At 44.7% G+C, this 13750-nt stretch overlaps 1 protein-coding gene across 1 annotated transcript; it reads right to left on the reverse strand.

Annotated features, from left to right (window-relative positions):
- Positions 1 to 11188: 11188 nt before the first annotated feature.
- Positions 11189 to 11968, reverse strand: lrrc3 (leucine rich repeat containing 3; the record flags this gene model as incomplete). Its single annotated transcript, XM_080019214.1, has 1 exon — positions 11189 to 11968. The coding sequence occupies exon 1, from the start codon at positions 11963 to 11965 to the stop codon at positions 11189 to 11191; it is 777 nt and encodes a 258-aa protein (XP_079875340.1). The 5' UTR covers positions 11966 to 11968.
- Between the last annotated feature and the right edge of the window lie 1782 nt (positions 11969 to 13750).

Here is a 13750-nt window from a genome sequence, read left to right on the forward strand (position 1 = left end):
AAAAAAATATTAGTTTTGAATTATATTGTTTTTTTGTTTTTTTACATTTTTGTACACCACACAATATTGTTAACCATAGTCCAATATCTTCAGTAAAGAAAATAAGCTTTTAATTATTTATGTGGATCACATAATCATTTAAAATGAAAAAATAAAATAACAAAAAGCAAAGCAACGAAAGCATTGTGCAGCTCTGGAGAACTATAGATATTTTAAGAACTGAAACTAAATTTATATTTTGAACGATTTCCATGTGATAATTGTTCGAGTTGTGATTTGACAGCAGAGTGCTGTGGGAAGGTCAGAGGTCACGGGGGAGAAACTTCACATAATTTCAGAAGAAAAAAAAGTTCTCGCGCTCGACCGCACCCTGTACTTAGATCTGCAGACAGTCGAGGAAAAGCTTACTTAAATAGCTAAAACTGTACCTGGGAGCAACTCCTGGAAATGGATGTAAAAGGCAGATGTAGAAAACACAAACATATTATCTGCACCCATCATTTAAAGTGGTAATCCGTGACATTATTTTGTTTAAGAAAAATCCCATATTTGATATTTATACCATATTTATTCAACTGGCACGTGATAAGAAACAGCCGTCTAATGAATTTGCCTGATCCCTGTGCTCCTCTATATGCCGCTTCCATTGTTGGTGGTGGAGTCCATCTTCCCCAACCATGAGAAAAGTTGTGAAATTCATAGAAAACAGAAAGAAATTAATGTTGGGTAGAAATTAAAAGGCATTTTTGAAAAAAAAAAAAAAAAAAAAAAAGTACATTTTGTCAGCTTTTTTAATTGTAATTTTTTTGTCTAAATCTGCATTACCCGTGATTCTGACCTATGTTTGCCTTTTTTCAGTCGGCGTGGGTTTCGGTACCGACTGACGCTTTGGCCACTAATGACCTCACTGATCAAATATTAACCATTCAAGGTTTTTTCCTTTTTCAGAGTAACTCATCGAGATCACTGATGCCTAGTTTGAAGTAAAAGTGAACTCGTAAAACATACCTGAGCGGCTTTAATAAGCATGCATAATAAGCAAAGGCGAGGGTTATATAACTTCCCGTCGCTATATTTATTCTTGTCTTAATATAACTTCCTGCAACAGCGGCTGGAAGCCAAAGTAAACTCGCCTTTTATAACGCGGCCATAGCGCCGCTCAGGATCATAGTAAATCCTGACTCGGGGGGGGGCCACCTGGACAGTCACACGCAATCGTTTGAATTAAAGAAAAATAATGAACAGTGAACACAACCTCAGTGGTTGATGACTTTCAGGGCAGAATGACCAATTCTTTATTTTGACGCCAGAGCCTTTCATCCAGATCTGTCGACTGTCGTGTTGTAATCATGGGCAGGAGCGTCCGTGGCGACCTGGATCATTCCCAGAACCTCGATCACCAGACCCCACTGAATGGAGGCAACACGGGGCGTCCCCTCCCCTCGCGGAATCATTTCTCACCAGCTCCCCCTCTTTTGTTTTTGCAGTTTGTCGATTCACCTTTTGAACTCCCGCTTTGGGGCTTGGCCGTTCAGGTCGCGGACGTCCTCCTGCCTCGTGCCTTCCATCCTTTCTGGTTTCACCCGTGCGCATCGAACTAACCCCCCCCCCCCGATCCTAGTTACGGCCTCATTTCCTGTTAAACAAACTCAAAACAGTGACGAGGATGAAATATTACACGAGCCCCTCATCACTTACACCGGCATTACTGCACCATGTGAATATATAACCGTGAATCGGAGCGTCTACTTGGGATCCTTGGCTCAAGGGCAGACTGGCGCCGGCAGTAACTCATCTCCGCTCCCGACTCGGCGACCTTGGCGGCGGCGTCTCCGGGCCGGAGAGGGTCGGGGTGGTTGGGGTGGGGGGGCGGCCAGCAGCTGAATTTGTCGCTACGATGTTTTATGAATAATTACAATGACAAGGATGGAGCTGGCTTTTGTGTGGCGTTTTTTTGTCAGTTTCTTTTTTTTTTTTTTTTTTTCGGTTTGATTTACGCTGCTTTTGTCTTTTAAAGCTTTGAGCAGTAACTTGTAAATAAGCGTTAAGAGAGATATGAGCTTAGAATGAGCAGTTTACCATTGAAGTGTGAGGGGGAATAATACCTTAAATAATAATACCTTCTTACTTTCTAAGATCTTATAATTACATTTTATTATTGTTATTCAATGAAACTTAATTGTATCACCTATAATTAATTACACCAATTACACTCGTTCACGCGACACTCTGCAACAGAATTGGTTTATGGATCATCGCTCCGCTCCTCGTGCCCCCGCCGCACGGACTCTTCCCTGTGCCGACCGGGACGGGGGCTCCGTCCCCTCAGGCAATAACCCTAAACCAACATTATCAAATGAGCGTGATCATTTTCCACCTGTCCTACACTCTCTGCCTCCGGAGAATGGAACCTTCTCCACGCCACCCGGTCCGCTCGCTCCCTCCAGCTTCGCGCCCCGGTGCAGCCGGCGGGCGAACCAGGCGCTTGTACCCGGTGTCCCCGCACCGCGGCCCTCACCGTGAGAGACGCGCCCAGGCTCTGAGCGGCATTTAAATGCAGAAAAATAACAACAGTTAAGAACGTAAAGACCCGTCTCCGCGGAGGCTGGACGTCTTTCGGTTCCTCGTCTTTGGGGCAGAGCGCCGCGGTTGTGATCGGACTCGCTGTTTTTATTTACTTTCTCGAAAACAAATCATTTTGAAACTATTTGTGCAAAGCAAATATGAGTAAAGCAATGTTACTGCTTCCATCCCCACACTGCCATTCACGGCCGTGCCGGCATTTTCCCAGAAGTGATACTCGGCGGAGAGTGGGGAAATCCACGGAACGGCTTTCACCGGAACATCGACACCGGCTCCCTTTCCCACATGACGGTGATACGGGACATTGCCCGTGGATTCACGGCGCTCAGCGCTGGTGGGAGAGGGGCTTTGGAAACGAAGGTTCCCTCCGCTGCCTCAACGCGGGAGTAGATGAAGATGAACTTTGTTTTAACCAGAACAACGTTACACAAACTTTAATTTTTTTAATTATTTTTTTGCGCATTTTCCAAAAATAATGACAGTGCCCCCACCTGACGCTGACGATGGCGAGGTTGATGTTGAGGGGATGAAAGCCGTTAAAATTCGGAAGGGGGACCGCGACACGGACAAAGCTCCGAGCTGTTCGAGAATAGCTCCCAACGTCCTCGTTATCAGAAAATAAATATGCAGGTATCTCCGACGCACAAGCGGGAGGCGGGTAAGTGACGAACGCCATGGAAATCCGACCGCTAACCGCACCGTCACGTCTCTGACGTCCCGGCGCGACTCAGACAGAAAACGCCGCCGTCGTTTCCGCTGAATTGCGTTTTTCATAACCACTCACCGGTTGCTCCGCAGCGGCACGTGTGCCCTTCATAGGAACACGTTCACTCCCTTTCTCTGACCTCTGAGAGTTTTGAACAACAGTTTTGTGTGTGGAAATTCTCCTGCGTGGTCGGTGAGGTTAACCTGCCCGCTACGGGAAAACAAAACCGAGAGTATTCACGAAAATGTATTCTGCAGAATAAAGAGAGAGAATCAGAGCTGCTCCAAAGCAAAGAGCACTTTATCCTGATGACGAGCTGTGTAACATTGATTAGCGTGTCATTTACAGGATGATGACAACTCAATCATCGGTCACCACATGAAATGAATCAGGAGCTCATCCAATGGTGTAACAGTCAAACTGAGGTCACGGGTACAGTCTGACGAGGCCATAAAGCACACACACTGCTCTGCCAGGTTACCCCTAACCCCACACAGGGTTGGGTGAGGATGGAAGGGTATCTGTTTTTTTTTTCCCAATAGGACAATAGGCATTGTTTAGAAATTGTTTAGTCTCTTCATATTAAATCTGAGAGGCTCATTTAAAAACCCAGAGGCGGTGTGTTTTAAAAGTGACGTAACGTACAGAAGACTATTGTCCAGTATAAAACATGTAAAACATCGTTCACAAGATGGATCGTGTGTGTGTGTGTGTGTGTGTGTGTGTGTGTGTGTGTGTGTGTGTGTGTGTGTGTGTGTGTGTGTGTGTGTGTGTGTGTGTGTGTGTGTGTGTGTGTGTGTGTGTGTGTGTGTGTGTGTGTGTGTGGTTTCCTGCGAGTACAGTAAATGCTGGAGGTGTTGCCATGACTCTCGACCGACATTCAGCCCGCTTTCAGGAACAGTCCCGCGTCTCGTTCTTGCCTCTCGATTTGTTACTTTTCGGCAGCAGTGTACCATTAAAGCAGAGCGGTAAATGTGCACGGCACACTCGGCTTGGCCACACGGAGCAATGTTTCTTTTTGGGTTTTTTTTTTCAAACGTGTTTGTGTGAAGTGTTTTTCTGACGTCGCCGGGGCTCGGAGAGCACGCGCAAATCAGGGGATGTTTTCGGTCGCGGTTTTAAACGCTTCCTCTGTGTGTTCCTTCCAATGATTTTTAACTTCCGCCGGCGTTTGCAAATTCTCCAACCTGTCTTTGTGGGCTCCTGGGATAACGCCCGTGACGCTCTCTGTGATGATGTACGGTGGTGGGCCTGTTCTTCCTTGGTCGTTGGGGTGGAATGCACAAAAGGTACATTTCCAATTCAGTGGAAAAAGGACAGGCTTTAAATCTGGAAAGAGGAAAAAAATAAATAAAACTAATTATAATGTGATCTCTTCAAAATTGAGGTGATTCAAATTTTCATGAACCTATCTGTCAACAGTCTATTTTCCTGCACATTTTAAGTTTTATTATTATTTTTTTTTCTTTCTCACAAAACTGACACAGGCAGGATGGGAATACAGTAGATGGATATGCAGGCAGACAGACAGACAGACTGGCAGGCAGGAAAACAGGCAGACATTTGGAGAGACAGACGGACGGATGAAAGGACGGACAAATGGATGGATGGATGGACACAGACAGATAGACATATATTTCAAGTGTCTTAAAAGACATTTAAGTCATTAAGCATCTCTACAAAGGGCAATAAAATCCAATTACAATTAAAAACAAATAGTGGCCCTAATAGAAAAGTCAGACAGAAAATAAATGCACTGTTTTAACAATCCAGTGCATTTTCAGTAAAAAACAAACAAAAAAAAAAAAAAAGCATTTTCTTGTTCCAGCTTCCAAATTGGGAGGATTTGCTGCATCATTTTGTTCAGCGTGACACTGAACTGAGTGACTTTGGGCGCTCGCTTAAGAAAAAACCTCCGATTGAGGTTTCGCTTTTTTTCTGACATTTGTATAGAAGCGACTGAACTGCCGTAACCCTGAGGAATAGCGGTGTGAGTTGAAATAAACGCTGTGATTGTCACACACACTTGAGTAATATTTAATGTGGGCGGCTTGTAGTACACAGTGGTCTGTTTGAACAAGTCCGCTCTCTGCGGCTGTTATGACATAATATAAATCGGTATAAGACCATAAAGCCAATGAAAAAGTAAAACGCAATGAATTAATCACAATGCCGTATTCATTTTTCTAACACAAAAACCGGTTTGGATTCTGCGCACGTGCCGCCCAAGGCGTCAGGGGAAATAAAATAAGTGTGGGCCAAGCCTCTGTTGAGGGAAAGCCGAGCTATTTACATTTTAACTTCATCCTTAGTGTCCACCGCTATTTTTTTTTTTTTTAGTGGTGCCAGATAGAGAGCGAGCGGCGGTGGTGTTGGTGTAAAGCCGTGGTTCTCCGACTTTTTTAAGTCGAGTACCCCCTTCGTTGGCATTGGGGGGGACATTAACATAAATGATGCACTGTATGTGCGTCGTATGTGTTTATTTTTTTCAAATATTATATCAAACCAATATTTTTTAACACATTTGAGTACCCCTTGCAGTACCCCCAAGTGCCCCTAGGGGAACGAGTGCCCCCATTTGAGAAACGCTGGTGCTGGGAGTAGGGGTGGGCGATACTGCAAAATTTGCTTTTTCCCCACATGCACATTTTCACGTCCAACAAACATATTTGACATCGCAGCCGTGACTTCGGCTTTCACTTGTTGTTTAAGCCTGGAGCAGCCATCTTGGATTTTGAGGTCGGGGTCGGTGAGGTCGTTTCGACTTTCCGAGTGGGAAATCCGACCCGAGGGGCCGTTCCAGTGTCAATCTCCGAATGGGAGGTAGTAAATTCCGACTCTGACTGTGTAGCTGACACTTAGCTCACGCTAGCTCCAGTCTTGTTATGCGCATTTACATTCTAAGTACGCACACACCGACTAAAATATCGGGACCCCAGTGGTGTATTAACGCTCAAGTATTTAATCATTGGAGGCCTGGATGTACGCAATGAATTTGCAAGGAAACGACTGTGGTAATGCAGCCGCATTCGCAGGGCGTGGTCGCTTCCTTTTCAGCCGGCAAGAGAGCTGCGATGAATTATAAATTTTAACGACACGCATTCAACGCAATATAAAAAAGAAATACACAAACTCACCTCCTCTTTGACTTTGTGTAAGCCGGTGGGAAACGCCGTGTAGTGGTAGTGCAGTTTGAGGTTGAGCTCAGTCCAACTCAACTTGTAGTCCAGAGTCAGGTCGCATGATGTCACTATTTATTCCAAGTACACCACCTTCACAGCCGTCGCTTTTCATCACATTGACATGAAGTAACTCTCTCAAAGTAACTTACTGTCATTTTCATTCATTGCATATTGTTTGAGGTCCCAGAGAGGGACTACATTCAAATCCGTGAAATAAATAACGTTCAACTGAATTACTTAGCATTCTTGTGTAAATCGGTTACTTGGCAAAAGGGGGCGTGGGAATTGGCTTTGTTTATCACCGGTTGCCATGGCGATGCTAATGCGCGACGCTAGGTGACTGACCGTAGCCCATTTTCGATGCAGGGGAAAGGGTAGTATTTAGCACTGAATGTAACAGATAGGAGTGCATTGTATGTCATAAAGTCCAAACCGTGACAGGGATTGTGTTCACCATTGTATTGACATGTTTAATTTTAGTTTAATTGTAAGTGGCAGCTGCTTTTAATCCCCCTTTTGAATTCAAACTCCCTTTGGCTTCACTGTACTTGTGTTTCTTGTATTCAGACGCCATTGCCAAATGAGCACGCCCCAGCTATTTCGATTGTCCAACACTGTGCAAACAGTCTTGCCTTTTTTCTAAAAATCCGTAAATACTTTTGTTTTTGGTCTAAAAATGGCTCATGGAGGCAGTGGGGCTGGTAATGAGGACCTTCTACTGTCTTTGGCTGTCAGGATTGTAAATGTCTGTCTAGTGGCACACAGTCTCTCCCAGTTTGTCTTCAATAAAACGCCTTCAAAAAACCCTGATGCCAAACCGCCACCTACAGCGTGATCTAGAGTCCAAGTGAAACCTTATTCTAAAGCAGGCTTCACGCCGAGTCCGACCAACGACAACGACAAACCGAGATTCAACTCCTATGGAGGGTTAGGGTTCCGCAGGCGAAAATACGCTCCGCCTCCAAGATAACCGCAGGTGTACGAGGCTCCGGGGATGCGCCCACCAGACGTTTCGGAGCCGACAGAACAGTGCGAAAGCCAGACGCATTTCATGAGACGGCCCTAGGGGAGGAGCTGACTATCGGAAGGTCTGCATCACACCCGGCCTCAAGGGAAAAGTTCTCGTTGGATTTATTTTTGGTTTTAGGCCCGGAACCCGAAAGCCTCGCTGTGAGGCCAATAGCTTGCGAGATTAAAAAATCCATTATTTATCAAGACTTCCCCGACGTTCCTTGTCCCATCATGAAAACTCATCACAGCAAAGCACAACTCCACCACGCCTGTCAAATGTGTTTTGTATAATTCATTCTTTGTAGTTCTTGTTTTGTCTTGGGGTGGGCCCAGCTGTAAAATAGCTCCTTATTTATCCTTTATGAAAATAATAAAAATGACGATCCAAGCCATTATTGATGCACCACCGCAAGTCAGCCATTTTTTTTCAATAAAGGAAAAAGGTTATTAAAAAGTAGAAAGTAAAAAAAGGTTATTAAAGTTATTAAGGGACTCGAAAGACAAGGCCAGACCAAATAAAGGACGTTTCACGCGACGTTTTAAAATAAGTATCATTAATAAACTTTTCTTCAGGACAGACATGCTGCATGTCAGAGAGAGAGAGAGGGAGGGAGGGAGGGAGGGAGGGAGAGCAAAGATTCACCAAGAGTGTGAATTCTTGGAGCCCTTTAATTAAGTTCCATCACAGAGACACACATAGAGCTGGGGGTTGACACACCCAAAAACTAGGACTCTGTACACATGAACTACACACACAGTATGTACACCACCCATAAGTGTTGGTGTTGTTGGTGGGGTATTGGTAGTGTTGGTAGTCGGGGTGTTGTTGCTGTTTTTGTTGCTGGTAATGTTGTTGTTGGTAGTCGTGGTGGTGTTGCTGTTTTTGTTGTCGGTAGTGTTATTGTTGGTTGTCATGGTATTGCTGCTGTTGTTGTTGTTGTTGTTGGTAGTTGTGGTGCTGTTGATGTAGCTGGTAGTATTGTTAGTTGCGGTGGTTTTGTTGGTAGTTGTGGTAGGGTTGTTGGTAGTTGTGGTGGTGGTGTTGGTAGTTGTGGTGGTTTTGTTGTTGGTAGTCAGTGTGTTGTTGTCGGCAGTTGTCGTGTTGTTGTTAGTGGTGATGTTGGTAGTCATGGTATTGCTGCTGTTGTTGGTAGTTGTAGTGTTGTTGTTGGTAGTCGCGGTCTTGTGGTTGTTGTGTTTAGGGTTGTTGGTGGTGGTAGTGTCGTTGATGGTGGTGTTGTTGGTGGTATTGTGGCTCTTGTAGTTGGTGTTGTGATTGTTGGTGGTGGTGTTGCCGTTGTTGGTAGTCATGGGGTTGTTGGTGGTGGTGTGGGTATTATTGTTGTTGTGTTGTTGTTGTTGTGGTTGTTGTTGTATTTACAATGAGCAGCACATCATGGCGGATGACAAAATTAGAAGTTCAAAAGACAATATGTGACAATATCTGCTCGATGGGTGTTATGCAGATTTACATTGACTCCGACAAACGACAACAACAAACAGGAAGTCCATTCATTCCTGTGGGGGTTTGGATTCTGCATGTTCTGCTCCACCCCTCAGCAATTAATGCCGCCTCCTCTGTGGCGCAGAATTCCCACGTGTGTTCGAGGCTCCGGGATGCGTTTTCCAAAATTTCTCTCGCGACAGGTTTTGGAGTCGACCTGAAGTTACATTAATGATGTTAACGTTGGATGTCACCATATTCACTGTCAAGGATGTGATGTTTTCTGAAGGCGAACCTCAGACGCAGTGCGGATTCGGTGTAAATCCGACTTTAGGATGCGGCCCTGGCGCATCCTAAAGCTTATCTGGTCCAATCATCATAACGGTAGGAATGTGCTTCAAAACGCTCTCGCTCCGTGATTTTTCTCGTTGGCGCTTGTCCCTGTTTTTTTTTTTTTTTTTTTAAGCATTTGAATTTGGAACAGGGCTATGTGCAAAATACAGAACTTCATAATTGCCATAGTCATGAATGGATGAGGTTGGCCACGCCCCAAAACATTGAATTTAAATTTGAATCAGGAATTAGAGTTTTATTCGACTTCAATTCCAAAAAGTTAAACACCCCAGGTTAAAGACATTTCATTGAAGTCATTTTTAATTTAAATTAAAGAGGCACTCTCTTCAATCCTGAATGGTGCATACCCCCCCCCCTGCATGCACACAGACACACGCACGCACAAGCCTTGTGATGTTGACTAAAACACATTTTGGAAGCAGCCAAGCAGTGTCAGGTGCCAACTGCAAAAAGCTCTGTCTCATCATCTAAATTGAATGAAGGTCAAGGCAATACCTGAAAGTCCCACTCACACCTTTTTAGAATGAAGTTTAAAAGGTTTTGTGGGGGGGGGGGGGGGGTGACGTAAAGCAGTCCGAAAAACTTTGACGGTGTAATAAAGTAATTATTACATAGTAATAATCATAATAGACCTTATATATCATACCAAATATTTTATCCTGTGCATAGAATCACATTTTGTATATTCTGTATATTTTTACATTTTAGGTGATTTTTTTTTTTGTATTTTTTGGGTGTATATTTGGCAATTTCTTATATTTAATCGTAACTTATTATCATTTTAAATTAAATTGCAACTATTATAATTTTTAATTCATCCATAATTCAATGTAATTTAATTGAGTTTATTTTTTTTTATTTTATACTAGTTGTCCGCAAGCAAACACACCAATCCTTACCAAGACAAATTCCTGATATAGGAACATGTACTTATCACCCATGGTCCAGCCCAAAGCAGAGTGCTGTGGTGTGGGAGTCCTAGAGAAGAGGCACATGGGCACGAACAAGTCCTGACCAGAAAGCTAACTTCCATCCACCCCCACCCCACAGCACCTGCACCACCACTACCAATAAATATAATGGCTTTTGGAGAGTCGATTCAGCTGTTTTATCTTTTTTTTGGGGGGGCGGTTTGTTGGTGTCCTCCTATTTATGTGAGGGGAGGGACATGACTTATCTCTATTTCATATTTCTCAAACCTGAAGGGAGTCCTTCAGGAAGCGAATTGTCAGATTTTATGGACGGAGTTTCAAAAGTGAGAGACGAGGTGACTTACAGTTACACAGTTCAAATACATGAGAAGACTTTTTCACAGCGTTTTAAATACCATTTAAACACCCTCAACCCTGGGGGGGGCGGGGGGTGATATGATATGCAAATTGACATGGCACGTTCACGTCACGTCCTAAATCACTCGCCAGCAGGTGGCTCGTCCTTCACCTCGAATGAGCGACGCGAGCGTGAATCACTGGCAAACTGGCAAATTTGTGTTTTGTGTTTCTCATTCCTGCCCGATCCCAGAGTACCCGGTGCCTCTCCCACGTGCTCCAGACGGGAGAGGAGCTTTTTATTTCCTGTGGATCTGTCAGCGAGTCGACACAGATATCCTGTCGCGTGGCAGGTCGCACGACTGCGCTGCTCTTGAGGACCGCGGCTGTCGGGGCTTGGTTTTGTGCTTTTTAGGTGGCGGCCCGTCCCGCTGGATGGTGTTTGGCAGTGATGTAGTCAGTGTCCTGGGAAATCACTTCAATCGCAATGATCGAAGCAAAACGCGAGAACTCAATAGGCCGTTTTGTCGTAAAGGGGACCTATTGTGCAAAAATCACTTTTTCACACTTCCACACATGTACTAACACGAACACGGACTAGCACACGCAATGCCTCGTGAACGGACGGCGGGAGGAGCTCCTAGAGAACAGTGCTGATGGTGTCGAGGTCCTTGCTGATCTGGGAGCTGCTGGGCAGGGACTTGAGGTACTCCAGGTGCCTCCTGGCGTCCTCCTGGTTGTGCCTCACGTAGTAGATGACGTAGCCGATCACCATGCCGAACCAGCCGAACATGGTGACGAACATTGCCACGTCCGTGGTCTTGTGGTGGAAGTTGCAGAAGTTGATCCCTGAGTCGAGCACCTGGATGACGGGCTTCCCGGCGTATTCCTCCTGGACCGCCGTGTGGCAGCTCACCTCGTTGATGGTCTCCGGGTCTAGCCGCAGCTCCCTCAGCACCTCCTGCAGCGTGCACTCGCAGTGCCACGGGTTGTTGGAGAGGCTGATTTTGGCCCGGAGGCGGGTGAACGCCTCTTTGGGGACGCTCTGGATGCGGTTGTTGGACAGGTCCAGCACTCGGAGAGTGTCCGTGACGCCCTGAAAGGCTCCGGCGTCCACCGCGTCGATGTTGTTGTGGGACAGGTCTAGCTCCTGGAGCCGGTGCAGCTCCTTGAAGGCCTGGTTGGGGATCTTGGTGATGCGGTTGGAGGCGAGGAGCAGGACAACGGTGTCGCGAGGAAGGTCCGACGGGATGTTCTCCAGGTTGCGAGACATGCATTGCACTACTGTCAAGCCGCTCTTCTCCATACAGTGACAGCTTTTGGGACACGCCATGGCTGGTACACCGGCAAAGAATATTCCGGACAGCATGCCCCAGAAGAGGGCGGAGGCAGCAAAGATGAGGACTTTCCTGGGCATATCGGGCCCCAGGCGCTTCCATATATTCAGCAGTAAACTCCTTTCGATCGTGTCAGACAGAGCAAGTCATGGCTCCACATCTACGTGGCCTGAGAAGGTGGAGGATGCAGCCTCATTACGTCGTCACAAACTTGCCACATCCAGCGGGTTCTGACAGGCAATAATAATGGCTCCGCTGGAGTCAATCCATTCATCTGGATTTCGGGAAGGCTCGGGCGGTGCTGTTTTCAAACTGAATTCAGATGGTAGATGGGGCTCGATCGGCATATTCCACAAAAATGTTCAGATCTCTGGGTTACTGGAGAGATATAGCTAATCAGCAAGTTGGTATTCGGAGGCACACACTGAAAGACACAAATAACAGAATGTTAGTGTAACGTGGGAATACAAAATCAGTTTTAAACAAAGTTGGAAACGACAGCAAAGACAGCAAGTGAACTTTTCCACAATTAAAATCAAGAAACTGTGAAAGAACAAATGAATCAATGAAACAAAGCCCAAAGCCTAGCGACGTACTGTGTACCTGCCGTGTGTTTCTGAAAAGCTGGCTGATTTCGTTTTCACTATGTTAGAGTAATGTCATTATCAAAACTCTATTCCATTCAGAGAAAACCTCCTTCAGCGGCAGATGCAGTCATGGGTCGTCTCCGGCATTATTCCATTGCATTTGCGGTATCCCAATTTAGCCGTGGAGACGAATGACCTACTACTTAATGAAAGCCCATCCCTCCCGGCTGGAGGAGGGCAGAGCGAATATCGTATCAAGACCAATACCAGACACAATCCCAATAATAATGATTCATCTCAATATCCTGTGCACAGTGCTGTTCGTTTCCAGGACCACTGTCCCCCGGTCACAGGATACTGTATCTGGAGGGAATACGAATGACTCCATTTGTCATTTCGGGGACCGGGCACCCTCTGGTGGGCCGCATTGATCCCACAAATAACCTGTTTGAGGTCTTCTGCCATCACTCCCACCCCCTCCCCGTCGCAGCTCCGAGGCTTTATAGCTGGAAGCTACGTGCGTGCGGCACGCACACGCGCTTTTACACAACACTGGAGTCTTAAATAAGCCCCTCACCTTGTCGTGCCCGCGGTCCGCAGGAGGTGTCAACTGACACTCAGATAAACGATAATGATACTAAAGCTAGTTATGATGACAATAATAACAATAATGATATATAATTTTATGATTAATAATCATAATAATAATAATTATACCTAATGATGTAATAAAAAATGCATTTATTATTACGTGTTATTATCGTAATGATGATAATAATGATGACCCTGATAATGATGTAACAATAATATAAAATATTAATATTAATGATATAAAATAATAATTAGAATAATAGTATAAACCAATAATAATACATTATATAAAATTATAATAATTTTCGCACAGGTTTCTAACGATGAAGAGAGAGGGGCTGGAGAAAGGGAGGGGGAGAGGAAGAAAGGGAGAGAGACCTTTGGAAATTATATTTCAAATACCTTAAAATTGGTAATTGGTGTAATCAAGGCAACGGAGAATGAAAAGTAGTAGTGGTCGTATTTTTATTTATTTTTTTCTGGCAGATTGGATAGTAGAGAAAGTCCAGTCGAAATAAATGTACAGAGTTTAGGACAGGAGGCTTATGTGGAGACAAACACTTAATTCTATGTTATGGCTAATATTTATTATATATATTTATTATTATATATTATTATATGTATTTAATTTATATTATTTAACACCCTGTAATGCAATCAAACAGAACTATTGTTTTCCACTTACTT

This window comes from Zeus faber, assembly GCF_960531495.2.
Source record: "Zeus faber genome assembly, chromosome: 18".
Classification (NCBI taxonomy): Eukaryota; Metazoa; Chordata; class Actinopteri; order Zeiformes; family Zeidae; genus Zeus; species Zeus faber.